Raw genomic sequence first — 12,794 nt, forward strand, 5'->3', positions numbered from 1 at the left:
AGGGGTCCCAGGCTGACGATTCTGGGTGAACCATTTCGGATAGAGATGGGGAGACATCTCTTCACCCTGAGAGTGGGGAGCCTGTGGGATTCATTATCACTGGAAGGAGCTGATGCTTAAACCGGCAGCTAGGTACAGCACTTGGGGCGAGTGGGATTGAAGTTTATGGGAGGAAGCAGGATTGGGTTATTGAGTTGGACCATCAGCCATGATCCCGATAAGTGGCGGACTAGGCTCAAAGGGCTGAATGGCCTCTTCCTGCTCCTATCTTCTATGTTTCTGTGTGACCATTTGTATAACCCGGAGAGACAATTCTTTCCGAAATATTTCTTTGTATTCCCTTTTTTTAAAGAATCTTGATATCTGTGAATTTCTTGACCTTGATGGAAGCTGACCGAACCTGGTCAGAACAGGGAAGGGAGGGAGTGACTCCAGTGGGGCAGACTTGGTCCACGTCCGGAGCAGTATCCTGATGGCCGGGGGAGGATTTGGGAGAGAGGAACGAAAGGAGATGCCAGTTTCCCAGGGCGATGATAGTACCCAGACTGGGACGAGAGGGACAGCGTGTATGAACAGAACAAAACCATCAGCAGACAGCGAGCGGACAGCCTAATGTACCGTCACGAGACAATTCATCCAGAAACAGAGAGTGTGGTGCTGGAAAAGCACAGTGGGTCAGGCAGTATCCCAGGAGCAGGAGCATCGATATTGCCAGCATTAGCTCTCTGAGGTATGAGTCCAGAACCACAGCTAACGCTGTGGGGACTTGGTTTCATATCCCATCATGGCAGGTGAGGGACTGCCCAGGAAAGCGCCTCTGATTCATTCCTACCCCTCAGGGAAGGAACCTGCCTTCCTGACCCGGTCTGGCCTACATGTGACTCCAGACCCACAGCCATGGGGCTGACTTCCCAAATACCCTCTGAAATGGCCACTCAGTTCAGGGGCAGTTAGAGACAGGTGATAAATACTGTTGTGCAGCAATGACCACATCCCAGGAGGAAAGAAAAAGGCAAAATTAAAGGGTCTTCACTTAAAACTGCGTCATATTTGCAACAAACTAAATGAATTAACAGCTCAAATTGATGTGAACAGATATGAGCTTATAGTAATTACAGGGACAAAGGGTTTCTCAGAGAGACTGCGGCCTGAGGGGGTACAGACTGGGTTATTGGGATCTGGCCTTTCTCCAGGATGCGGCATTTCATGATTAGGGGGCACAGTTTTAGATCAGATTCCCTCCAGTGTGGAAACAGGCCCTTCGGCCCAACAAGTCCACACCGACCCTCCGAAGAGTACCCACCCAGACCCCTTCCCCTCTGACTACACACAGAACACTCTGGGCAATTTAGCATGGAGAATTCCCCTGACCCACACGTGGACTGTGGGAGGAAACTGGAGCACCCGGAGGAAACCCACGCAGACACGGGGAGAACGTGCAAACTCCACACAGTCAGTCACCCGAGGGAGGAATCAAATCCAGGTCCCTGGTGCTGTGAGGCAGCAGTGCTAACCACTGAGCCACTGGGCCAGCCCGGTCTTAAGGTGAGAGGAGCAAGATTTTAAAAAGACATCAAAGGGCAATAGTTTTATACAGAGGGTGGTTTGTGTGTGGAGTGCGGTTCCTGAGGAATGGTGGATGTGGGAACAGTTACAGTGTTTAAAGGATACTGGGATAAGGACATGAATGGGAAAGCTTTGGAGGGGTATGGGCTGATGATAAAGGTGAGGGGCAGGGGGGATTGGCCTGAAAGTTGAGAGCAGAGGCAAAGTGAATGGATGAGAAGGTTTCGCATGAGAAAGGTCAGGAATACAAGGATCACAACAGGCAGAAAGTGGGTCAGAGATTGGTTGGAATGAGTCAGGCATTGGGTGAGAAAGGTCAAAGATAATGTTTTATTTCTCTGTGGGATGTGGATGTCTCTGTGTGGTCAGCAACGCTTGTCTGTCCCTAGTTGGTGCGAGTACACTGCCCCGATGAGCCGCTGAGAGAGGGGGAATCCCAGGATTCTGACCCAGTCACATCGAAGGGACATTCAATATATTTCCCAGTCAGGATGGGGAGGGATTTGGTGGGGAACGTGCAGGGGGTGGTGTTCCCGTGTATCTGCTGCACCCTGTCCTTCTAGGTGGAGGGGCTTCTGGGTTTGGAAGGTGCTGCCTGAGGGTCTTTGGTGAATTTCTGCAGTGTATCTTGTAGGTGGTACACACTGCTGTTACTGAGGGGGGGGAGGGGATGGTACACACTGCTGTTACTGAGGGGGGGGAGGGGATGGTACACACTGCTGTTACTGAGGGGGGGAATGGTACACACTGCTGTTACTGAGGGGGGGGAGGGGATGGTACACACTGCTGTTACTGAGTGTCGGTGGGGGGAGGGAGGGGATGGTACACACTGCTGTTACTGAGTGTCGGTGGGGGGAGGGAGGGGATGGTACACACTGCTGTTACTGAGTGTCGGTGGCGGGGGGAGGCTGGGGATGGTACACACTGCTGTTACTGAGTGTCGGTGGGGGGAGGGAGGGGATGGTACACACTGCTGTTACTGAGGGTGGGTGGGGGAGGGAGGGGATGGTACACACTGCTGAAACTGAGGGGGGGGCGGGGAAGGGAGGGGATGGTACACACTGCTGTTACTGAGGGGGGTGGGGGGAGGGAGGGGACGGTACACACTGCTGTTACTGAGGGGGGTGGGGGGAGGGAGGGGACGGTACACACTGCTGTTACTGAGTGTCGGTGAGGGGGAGGGAGGGGATGGTACACACTGCTGTTACTGAGTGTCGGTGGGGGAGGGAGGGGGTGTTTGTGGATGTGGTGCTTTTTCCTGGATAATACCAAATTTCTTAAGTGCTGTTGGAGCTGTCCTCATCCAGGCAAGTGGGAAGTATTCCATCACACTCTTGGACAGTCTCTGGGGACTCAGGAAGTGAGTTCCTTGCTGTCGAATCCCTAGTGTCTGAATGCTCTTGTAGCCGCTGTGTTTATGAGCTCAGCGATGGTAATACTGTGGTACCTGGATGAGAAAGTTGGTTGAGAGTCGGTTGGAGTGGAAGGGATGAGGAGATTTTGCAGAATGTCAGAGTTGGGGCTGAGTTGGGAAGGACGGTTGGAACTGCTCCTGAGGATGTGCTCAGAACCTTCCTGCGGCTGTGGGGAACACCCACCAGTTCACAACAACACCTCCAAATCAGGGTGTGTTGGAAATCAATGTTCGTTGTCAGGAATGAGTTCTGATGCTGTCCCCAGGCAGAATGATCGGCACTGAGCAATTGAATCCTGGGGTCACAGGGGACTCACCCTGATAGGTTACACTCATAAGGCAGGCCTGTCCCCTCCCTCACTGACATGTTCCAGGAGCTTGCGCGGAATTCTGCAGAAATTCCACATATCCCCAGGAATTAGACCCACCAGGACCCCAGTCAGCTCCGATCACCCCACTGCCTCCACGTTATACATAGCAACCCACCCTGGAAGGGGAAGCACTTACCTCCAGGTCGGAAGAGCTGAACTCGTACGGGATATTCCAGCCCAAAGCTCCGTACTTGTTCCTCTCCTGGATGATGGCGTTGAAGAGACACAGACTGAAAAGCAGCCTCCTCCAGCTGCCGCTCACATTCTCCTTCATGTACGTTCTCTCTGTCACTTCCCCCACCCCACTGCTCCCAAAGCTGGTCAGCAGCTTGTTCTTCAGACCCTGGGGGGGCTCGACAGCGACCTTCGAAAGAGGCAAGACCCTCGTGTTAGACCGCGCTCCTTCCCAGACGGGTTTCTGCGTGGATTCCCATCTCCTCCAGTTCCAGGTCAGTGGGTCACCACTGCTGGATTGGGATCTTCATCACGTCCACAATAGGAGCTCAGTTTATTTTCTGAGGTTCATTCCCAGGGGATGGGTATCACTGCCTGGCAGCATTTATTGCTTGTTCCTTATTGCTCAGAGTCAACCCCATTGCTGTGGGTCTGGAGTCATGTGGAGGTCAGACCGGGTAAGGATGGCAGATTTCCCTCCCTGAAGGTCATGAGGGAACCAAATGGGTGTTTTCCAAATGACTGACAAAGATCACGGTCAGCATTCGACTCTGACTTTCTGATTTGTAAAAGCTGATTTCTAATTGTACCATCCTGCTGTGATAGGGTTCACCCCCCCCGGTACCCAGAACATGACCTGGATGTCAGGGGAGACAATGGCTACTCATCCAGAAACCCTGGTACCAGCCCGGGTTGGGGGGGAGGGGGGAGGTGGGGCACGTGGTGGCATTTCAATTCATTTCCAAATTTTAAAAAAATCTGCAACTAAGGTCTAATGTTGAGTCAATTGTCAGAAACTCCCACCTGGTTCAGGAATGACAGTTAAGGAAGGAATCTGCCATCCTTCCCTGGTCTGGCCTACATGTGACTCCAGACCCACGGTGACATGGTTGGCTCCTAACAGCCCTGTGGGTGACTAGGAATGGGGAATAAATGCTGACCCAGCCAGTGACACCCTCATCTTGTGAATAATCATAAAAAAGGCAAGTGATGTGACCATTCAGCCCGTTGCCTTGCCACTGGTGATGGTGATGGTGGTGATGGTGATGGTGGTGATGGTGATGGTGGTGATGATGGTGATAGTGGTGATGCTGGTGATGGTGGTGATGGTGGTGATGGTGATGGTGGTGATGGTGATGGTGATGGTGGTGGGAGTGGTGATGGTGATGGTGGTGATGGTGGTGGTGGTGATGGTGGTGGGAGTGGTGATGGTGATGGTGGTGGTGGTGATGGGAGTGGTGATGGTGGTGGTGATGGTGATGGTGGTGGTGGTGGTGATGGTGGTGATGGTGGTGGTGATGGTGGTGGGAGTGGTGATGGTGATGGTGGTGATGGTGGTGGTGGTGATGGTGGTGGGAGTGGTGATGGTGATGGTGGTGGTGGTGATGGGAGTGGTGATGCTGGTGATGGTGGTGATGGTGGTGATGGTGATGGTGGTGATGGTGATGGTGATGGTGGTGGGAGTGGTGATGGTGATGGTGGTGATGGTGGTGGTGGTGATGGTGGTGGGAGTGGTGATGGTGATGGTGGTGGTGGTGATGGGAGTGGTGATGGTGGTGGTGATGGTGATGGTGGTGGTGGTGGTGATGGTGGTGATGGTGGTGGTGATGGGAGTGGTGATGGTGATGGTGGTGATGATGGTGATGATAGTAGTGGTGATGGTGATGGTGGTGGTGATGGTGATGATAGTAGTGGTGATGGTGATGATGGTGGTGATGATGATGATAGTGGTAGTGATGGTAGCGATGGTGATGATGGTAGTGGTGCTGATGGTGGTGATGATAGTGGTGGTGGTGATGGCAGTGATGGTGGTGATGGTGATGATGATAGTGATGATGGTAGTGGTGGTGGTGATGGTGATGGGAGTGGTGGTGGTGATGGTGATGGTGGTGATGGTGATGGTCGTGATGGTAGTGGTGATGGTGGTGATGATGTTGGTGGTGATTATGGTGGTAGTAGTGATGGTGATGATGATAGTGGTGATGGTGGTGATGGTGGTGATGATGGTTGTGATGGTGGTGATCGTAGTGGTGATGGCGATGGTGGTGGTGATGGTAGTGGTGATGGTAATGATGGTAGTGGTGATGGTGATGGCAATGATGGTAGTGGTGATAATAAAGGTGGTGATGGTAGTAGTGATGGTGATGGTGATGGTGGTGGTGATGTTGGTCGTGAGGATGGTGATGGTGGTGGTGAGGTAGTTGTGATGGTGATGGTGGTGGTGGTGATGATAGTGGTAGTGATGGTGGTGATAGTGGTGATGGTGATGGTGATTGTGGTGATAGTGGAGATGGTGATGGTGATTGTGGTGATAGTGGAGATGGTGATGGTGATTGTGGTGATAGTGGTGATGGTGATGGTGATTGTGGTGATAGTGGAGATGGTGATGGTGATTGTGGTGATAGTGGTGATGGTGATGGTGATTGTGGTGATAGTGGAGATGGTGATGGTGATTGTGGTGATAGTGGTGATGGTGATGGTGATTGTGGTGATAGTGGAGATGGTGATGGTGATTGTGGTGATAGTGGTGATGGTGATGGTGATTGTGGTGATAGTGGAGATGGTGATGGTGATTGTGGTGATAGTGGAGATGGTGATGGTGATTGTGGTGATAGTGGTGATGGTGATGGTGATTGTGGTGATAGTGGAGATGGTGATGGTGATTGTGGTGATAGTGGAGATGGTGATGGTGATTGTGGTGATAGTGGTGATGGTGATGGTGATTGTGGTGATAGTGGTGGTGTTAGTGGCCTGTTATCTTACCTTCACTCCTTTGTGTAGGATCGAGATGGGGAAGGTGTGGTCCGATTTGGAGCTCAGTAAAAGCCTGAAGTTCGGGTCAATGTTCATTCCTGGTTTTCTGAACCTAGAAAGGAGACAAAGCCGGTGGTTAGGATCGGGAACACTCTGTGTGGGAGTGAGGCAGGTCCGGAAGGAGCAGCATCAGGACAGGAACTCAGCAGAAGGAGACAGACACCATGGGAGTAAACTGACTATCCTGTCAGAAACTTTGGTCATAAAGTGGGCAGTTGGTGCAAACGGAGACAGGGTCCCTTGAACGGGAACATAAGGCACAAAGTACACTCTCCAAAGAGGCAAGTGGGAAAAGATAAAGGGCTTTCCTACCACTTTCCCAGAACCCTCGATTGCCTTACAGATTACAAATCTGTCTAACTTGCTTGAATATTTCCATAAGTTACTCATGGGACATAGACACTGCTGGCTGGGTCCAGTATTTATTCCCCGTCCCTAGTTGCCCCCTTGAGAGGGTGGGGGTGAGCTGTCTCCCTGACCCGCTGCAGTCCGTGTGCTGCAGGTAGACCCACAATGTCCCTGAGGGAGGGAATTTCAGGATTCGGACCCAGTGACACTGAACGAACGGGGAGATATTTCCCAGTCAGGGACGGAGGGGGGCTGGGAGGGGAACTTGCAGGGGGTGGGGTTCCCGTGTATCTGCTGCCCCTTGTCCTTCCAGATGGAAGGGGCTGTGGGTTTGGAAGGTGCTGCCTGAGGGTCTTCAGTGTGTGTACCATCCCCTCCCTCCCCCCAGTTCCTGCAGTGTATCTTGTAGATGGTACACACTGCTGTTACTGAGGGGGGGTGGGGGGGAGGGAGGGGATGGTACACACTGCTGTTACTGAGGGGGGGTGGGGGGGAGGGAGGGGATGGTACACACTGCTGTTACTGAGGGGGGGTGGGGGGGAGGGAGGGGATGGTACACACTGCTGTTACTGAGGGGGGGTGGGGGGAGGGAGGGGATGGTACACACTGCTGTTACTGAGGGGGGTGGGGGGAGGGAGGGGATGGTACACACTGCTGTTACTGAGGGGGGTGGGGGGCAGGGAGGGGATGGTACACACTGCTGTTACTGAGCGTGTATGGGGGACAGGGAGGGGATGGTACACACTGCTGTTACTGAGGGGGTGGGGGGCAGGGAGGGGATGGTACACACTGCTGTTACTGAGCGTGTGTGGGGGACAGGGAGGGGATGGTACACACTGCTGTTACTGAGCGTGTGTGGGGGACAGGGAGGGGATGGTACACACTGCTGTTACTGAGGGTGGGTGGGGGACAGGGAGGGGATGGTACACACTGCTGTTACTGAGCGTGTGTGAGGGACAGGGAGGGGATGGTACACACTGCTGTTACTGAGGGTGGGTGGGGGACAGGGAGGGGATGGTACACACTGCTGTTACTGAGTGTCGGTGGGGGTCAGGGAGGGGATGATACACACTGCTGTTACTGAGCGTCAGTGGGGGGAGGGAGGGGATGGTACACACTGCTGTTACTGAGGGTGGGTGGGGGAGGGAGGGGATGGTACACACTGCTGTTACTGAGTGTCGGTGGGGGAAGGGAGGGGTTGGTACACACTGCTGTTACTGAGTGTCGGTGGGGGAGGGAGGGGATGGTACACACTGCTGTTACTGAGTGTTGGTGAGGGGGAGGGAGGGGATGGTACACACTGCTGTTACTGAGTGTCGGTGGGGGGAGGGAGGGGATGGTACACACTGCTGTTACTGAGGGTGGGTGGGGGAGGGAGGGGATGGTACACACTGCTGAAACTGAGGGGGGGGCGGGGGAAGGGAGGGGATGGTACACACTGCTGTTACTGAGGGGGGTGGGGGGAGGGAGGGGACGGTACACACTGCTGTTACTGAGGGGGGTGGGGGGAGGGAGGGGACGGTACACACTGCTGTTACTGAGTGTCGGTGAGGGGGAGGGAGGGGATGGTACACACTGCTGTTACTGAGTGTCGGTGAGGGGGAGGGAGGGGACGGTACACACTGCTGTTACTGAGTGTCGGTGGGGGGAGGGAGGGAATGGTACACACTGCTGTTACTGAGCGTGTGTGGGGGACAGGGAGGGGATGGTACACACTGCTGTTACTGAGGGGGGTGGGGGAGGGAGGGGATGGTACACACTGCTGTTACTGAGGGGGGTGGGGGGCAGGGAGGGGATGGTACACACTGCTGTTACTGAGGGGGGTGGGGGGCAGGGAGGGGATGGTACACACTGCTGTTACTGAGCGTGTATGGGGGACAGGGAGGGGATGGTACACACTGCTGTTACTGAGGGGGTGGGGGGCAGGGAGGGGATGGTACACACTGCTGTTACTGAGCGTGTGTGGGGGACAGGGAGGGGATGGTACACACTGCTGTTACTGAGCGTGTGTGGGGGACAGGGAGGGGATGGTACACACTGCTGTTACTGAGGGGGGTGGGGGGAGGGAGGGGATGGTACACACTGCTGTTACTGAGGGTGGGTGGGGGACAGGGAGGGGATGGTACACACTGCTGTTACTGAGCGTGTGTGAGGGACAGGGAGGGGATGGTACACACTGCTGTTACTGAGGGTGGGTGGGGGACAGGGAGGGGATGGTACACACTGCTGTTACTGAGTGTCGGTGGGGTTCAGGGAGGGGATGATACACACTGCTGTTACTGAGCGTCAGTGGGGGGAGGGAGGGGCTGGTACACACTGCTGTTACTGAGGGTGGGTGGGGGAGGGAGGGGATGGTACACACTGCTGTTACTGAGTGTCGGTGGGGGGGTGAGTGGGACGGTACACACTGCTGTTACTGAGTGTTGGTGGGGGGAGGGAGGGGATGGTACACACTGCTGTTACTGAGTGTCGGTGGGGGGAGGGAGGGGATGGTACACACTGCTGTTACTGAGGGGGGGTGGGGGGGAGGGAGGGGATGGTACACACTGCTGAAACTGAGGGGGGGGCGGGGGAAGGGAGGGGACGGTACACACTGCTGTTACTGAGTGTCGGTGAGGGGGAGGGAGGGGATGGTACACACTGCTGTTACTGAGTGTTGGTGAGGGGGAGGGAGGGGATGGTACACACTGCTGTTACTGAGTGTCGGTGGGGGGAGGGAGGGGATGGTACACACTGCTGTTACTGAGGGTGGGTGGGGGAGGGAGGGGATGGTACACACTGCTGAAACTGAGGGGGGGGCGGGGAAGGGAGGGGATGGTACACACTGCTGTTACTGAGGGGGGTGGGGGGAGGGAGGGGACGGTACACACTGCTGTTACTGAGGGGGGTGGGGGGAGGGAGGGGACGGTACACACTGCTGTTACTGAGTGTCGGTGGGGGGGAGGGAGGGGATGGTACACACTGCTGTTACTGAGTGTCGGTGGGGGGGTGGGAGGGACGGTACACACTGCTGTTACTGAGTGTCGGTGGGGGGAGTGAGGGGAAGGTACACACTGCTGTTACTGAGGGGGGTGGAGAGAGAGAGGGGACGGTACACACTGCTGTTACTGAGGGGGGTGGAGAGAGAGAGGGGACGGTACACACTGCTGTTACTGAGTGTCGATGGGGGTGGGAGGGGATGGTACACACTGCTGTTACTGAGTGTCGGTGGGGGGGTGGGAGGGGATGGTACACACTGCTGTTACTGAGTGTCGGTGGGGGGGGTGGGAGGGGATGGTACACACTGCTGTTACTGAGGGGGGTGGGGGGAGGGAGGGGATGGTACTCACTGCTGTTACTGAGTGTCGGTGGGGGAGGGAGGGCATGGTACACACTGCTGTTACTGAGTGTCGGTGGGGGGGGTGGGAGGGGATGGTACACACTGCTGTTACTGAGGGGGGTGGGGGGAGGGAGGGGATGGTACTCACTGCTGTTACTGAGGGGGGGTGGGGGGAAGGAGGGGACGGTACACACTGCTGTTACTGAGCGTCGGTGGGGGAGGGAGGGGATGGTACACACTGCTGTTACTGAGTGTCTGGGGGGGGTAGGGAGGGGATGGTACACACTGCTGTTACTGAGTGTCGGTGTGGGGAGGGAGGGGACGGTACACACTGCTGTTACTGAGTGTCGGTGGTGGGGAGAGAGGGGACGGTACACACTGCTGTTACTGAGGGGGGTGGGGGGGAGGGAGGGGATGGTAGACATTGCTGTTACTGAGCGTCGGTGGGCGAGGGAGTGGATGGTACACACTGCTGTTACTGAGAGGGGTGGGGTGAGGGGGTGTTTGTGGCTGTGGGGCCAATCCAGCAGCGGCTTTCTCCTGGATGGTGTTGAGCTTCTTGAGTGTTGTTGGAGCTGCCCCCATCCAGGGGCAAGTGGGGAGTATTCCCTCCCAGTCCTGAGCTGTACCTTGTAGATGGTGGACAGGCTTTGGGGAGTCAGGAGGGGAGTTCCTCACCGCAGGATTCCCAGCCTCTGACCTGCTCCTGTAGCCACTGGGTTTATGGGGTGGGTCCTGGTGGGTTTCTGGTCAATGGTAACTGCCAGGTTGTTGACATTGAGGGTTGAGTGATGGTAATACTGTTGAGTGTCAAGGCTGGTGGTTAGATTGTCTCCTATTGGAGATGGTCATTATCTGGTGCTTGTGTGGTGCGAATGCTCCTTACCACTTGACAGTCCAAGCCTGGATATTGTCCAGATCTTGTTGTATTTGAACATGGACTGCTTCAGTATCTGAGGAGTTGTAAATAGTGCTGAACATTGTTTAAGCATTGGTGAACATTCTCACGTCTGACCTTATGATGGAGGGAAGGTTATTGATGAAGCAGCTGAAGATGGTTGGGCCTCGGACACTACCCTGAGGAACTCCTGCGGAGATGTCCTGGAGCTGAGATGACTGACCTCCAGCAATCACAGCCATCTTACTCTGCCCCAGGTATGACTCTAGCCAGCGGAGAGTTTGCCCCCTGATGCCCACTGATTCCAGTTTTGCCCGGGCTCCTTGATGTCAAGCGCTGTCCCTCTCCCCTCCCCTCTGGAATTCAGCTCCTTTAGTCCATGTTTGACCCAAGGCTGGGATGAGGTCAGGAGCTGGGTGACCCTGGGGGAACCCAAACTGGGTGTCACTGTTCCTGACCCCTTCCATCACTTTACTGAGGATCGAGGGGAGACTGATGGGGCAGTAATTGGCTGGGTTGGATTTGTCCTGCTTTTTATGTACAGGACATACCTGGGCAATGGTCCACATTGTCAGGTAGATGCCAGTGCTGTAACTGTACTGGATCAGCTTGGCTCGGGGACCGGCAAGTTCTGGAGCACACGGCTTCAGTCCCATTGCTGGAATGTTGTCAGGGCCCATTGCCTTTACAGTATCCTGTGTCTCCAACCGTTGCTTGACATCACGTGGAGTGAATTGAATTGGCTGAAGACTAGTCTCTGTGAGGCTGGGGACCACTGCAGGAGACTGAGATGGATCATCCACTCAGCACTTCTATACTAACAGCCTTATCTTTTGTGCTGATGTGCTGGGCTCTGCCATCATTGAGGAGGGGGATATCTCTGGACCCTCCTCCAGTGAGCTGTTTCATTGTCCACCGTCATTCACAACTGGATGTGGCAGGACGGCAGAGCTTCGATCTGTTCTGTTGGTTGTGGGATCCCTGAGCTCTGTCTATCACCCGCTGCTTATGCTGGTTGGTACATGCCACCCTGTTTGGTACATGCCACCCTGGTTGGTACATGCCACCCTGTTTGGTACATGCCACCCTGTTTGGTACACAAGTAATCCTGTTTGGTAGCCTCACCAGGTTGACACCACGTCTTCAGGTCTGCGTGGTACTGCTCCCAGCATGCCCTCCTGCACTCTCCATTGACCCAGGGGTTGATCCCCTGGTTGGATGGTAATGGTTGAGTGGGGCATATGGCTGGGCCATGAGGTTACAGATTGTTGGTGGCCCACAGTGTGTCATGGATGCCCAGTCCTGAGTTATTCGGTCTGTTTGAAGTCTGTCTCATTGAGTACGGTGATCGTGCCACACAACACGATGGAGGGGATCCTCGATGTGAAGGTGGGACTTTGTCAGAATAAATGTTATGACCCTACCCTTGACAGCCCTCTGTGAATTCCACAGAGTCACTCCCTTCTGAAAGAAGAAATTCCTACTCATCTCGGTCTAAACCATTTCGGATCAGATCTCAGCTCTGCAATCCTGCCACATCCAGTTGGGAATGATGGTGGGCAATTAAACAATTCACTGGAAGAGAAGACTCCACAAATATCGCCATCCCCAACCATAATTCTGAGCTGGAGGAGCCGGCGTTGGACTGAGGTGGACCAAGTTTAAATCCCACAACACCAGGCTGTAGTCCGTCAGGTTTATTGGGAAACACCAGCTTTCGGAGCGACGCTCCTTCATCAGGTGGTTGTCTGTTGGATGGTAACCTGGTGGTGTGGGATGTTAACATAATTTGGAGAGTATGTCCTCTGGTCCTAGACTCTCCCACAGAGGGAAAGCCCCTCTCCAGGCACCCTCTCAAATTCCCGAACCATCATTTAAGCGTCAATGTTT

The 12,794-nt window shown here is 54.7% G+C and overlaps 1 protein-coding gene across 1 annotated transcript in view; it reads right to left on the minus strand.

Annotated features, from left to right (window-relative positions):
- Positions 1–12,794, minus strand: part of LOC132832876 (dynein axonemal heavy chain 6-like) — a 670,564-nt gene that overhangs the window by 34,407 nt on the left and 623,363 nt on the right. The window contains exons 79-80 of the mRNA XM_060851082.1: positions 6,289–6,391; positions 3,488–3,715 (exon numbers count right to left, since the gene is read on the minus strand). Coding sequence (XP_060707065.1) covers positions 3,488–3,715; positions 6,289–6,391 — 331 coding nt within the window. The remainder of the gene's footprint in view (positions 1–3,487; positions 3,716–6,288; positions 6,392–12,794) is intronic.

This window comes from Hemiscyllium ocellatum, chromosome 3 (genome assembly GCF_020745735.1).
Source record: "Hemiscyllium ocellatum isolate sHemOce1 chromosome 3, sHemOce1.pat.X.cur, whole genome shotgun sequence".
In the NCBI taxonomy this organism is placed as follows: Eukaryota; Metazoa; Chordata; class Chondrichthyes; order Orectolobiformes; family Hemiscylliidae; genus Hemiscyllium; species Hemiscyllium ocellatum.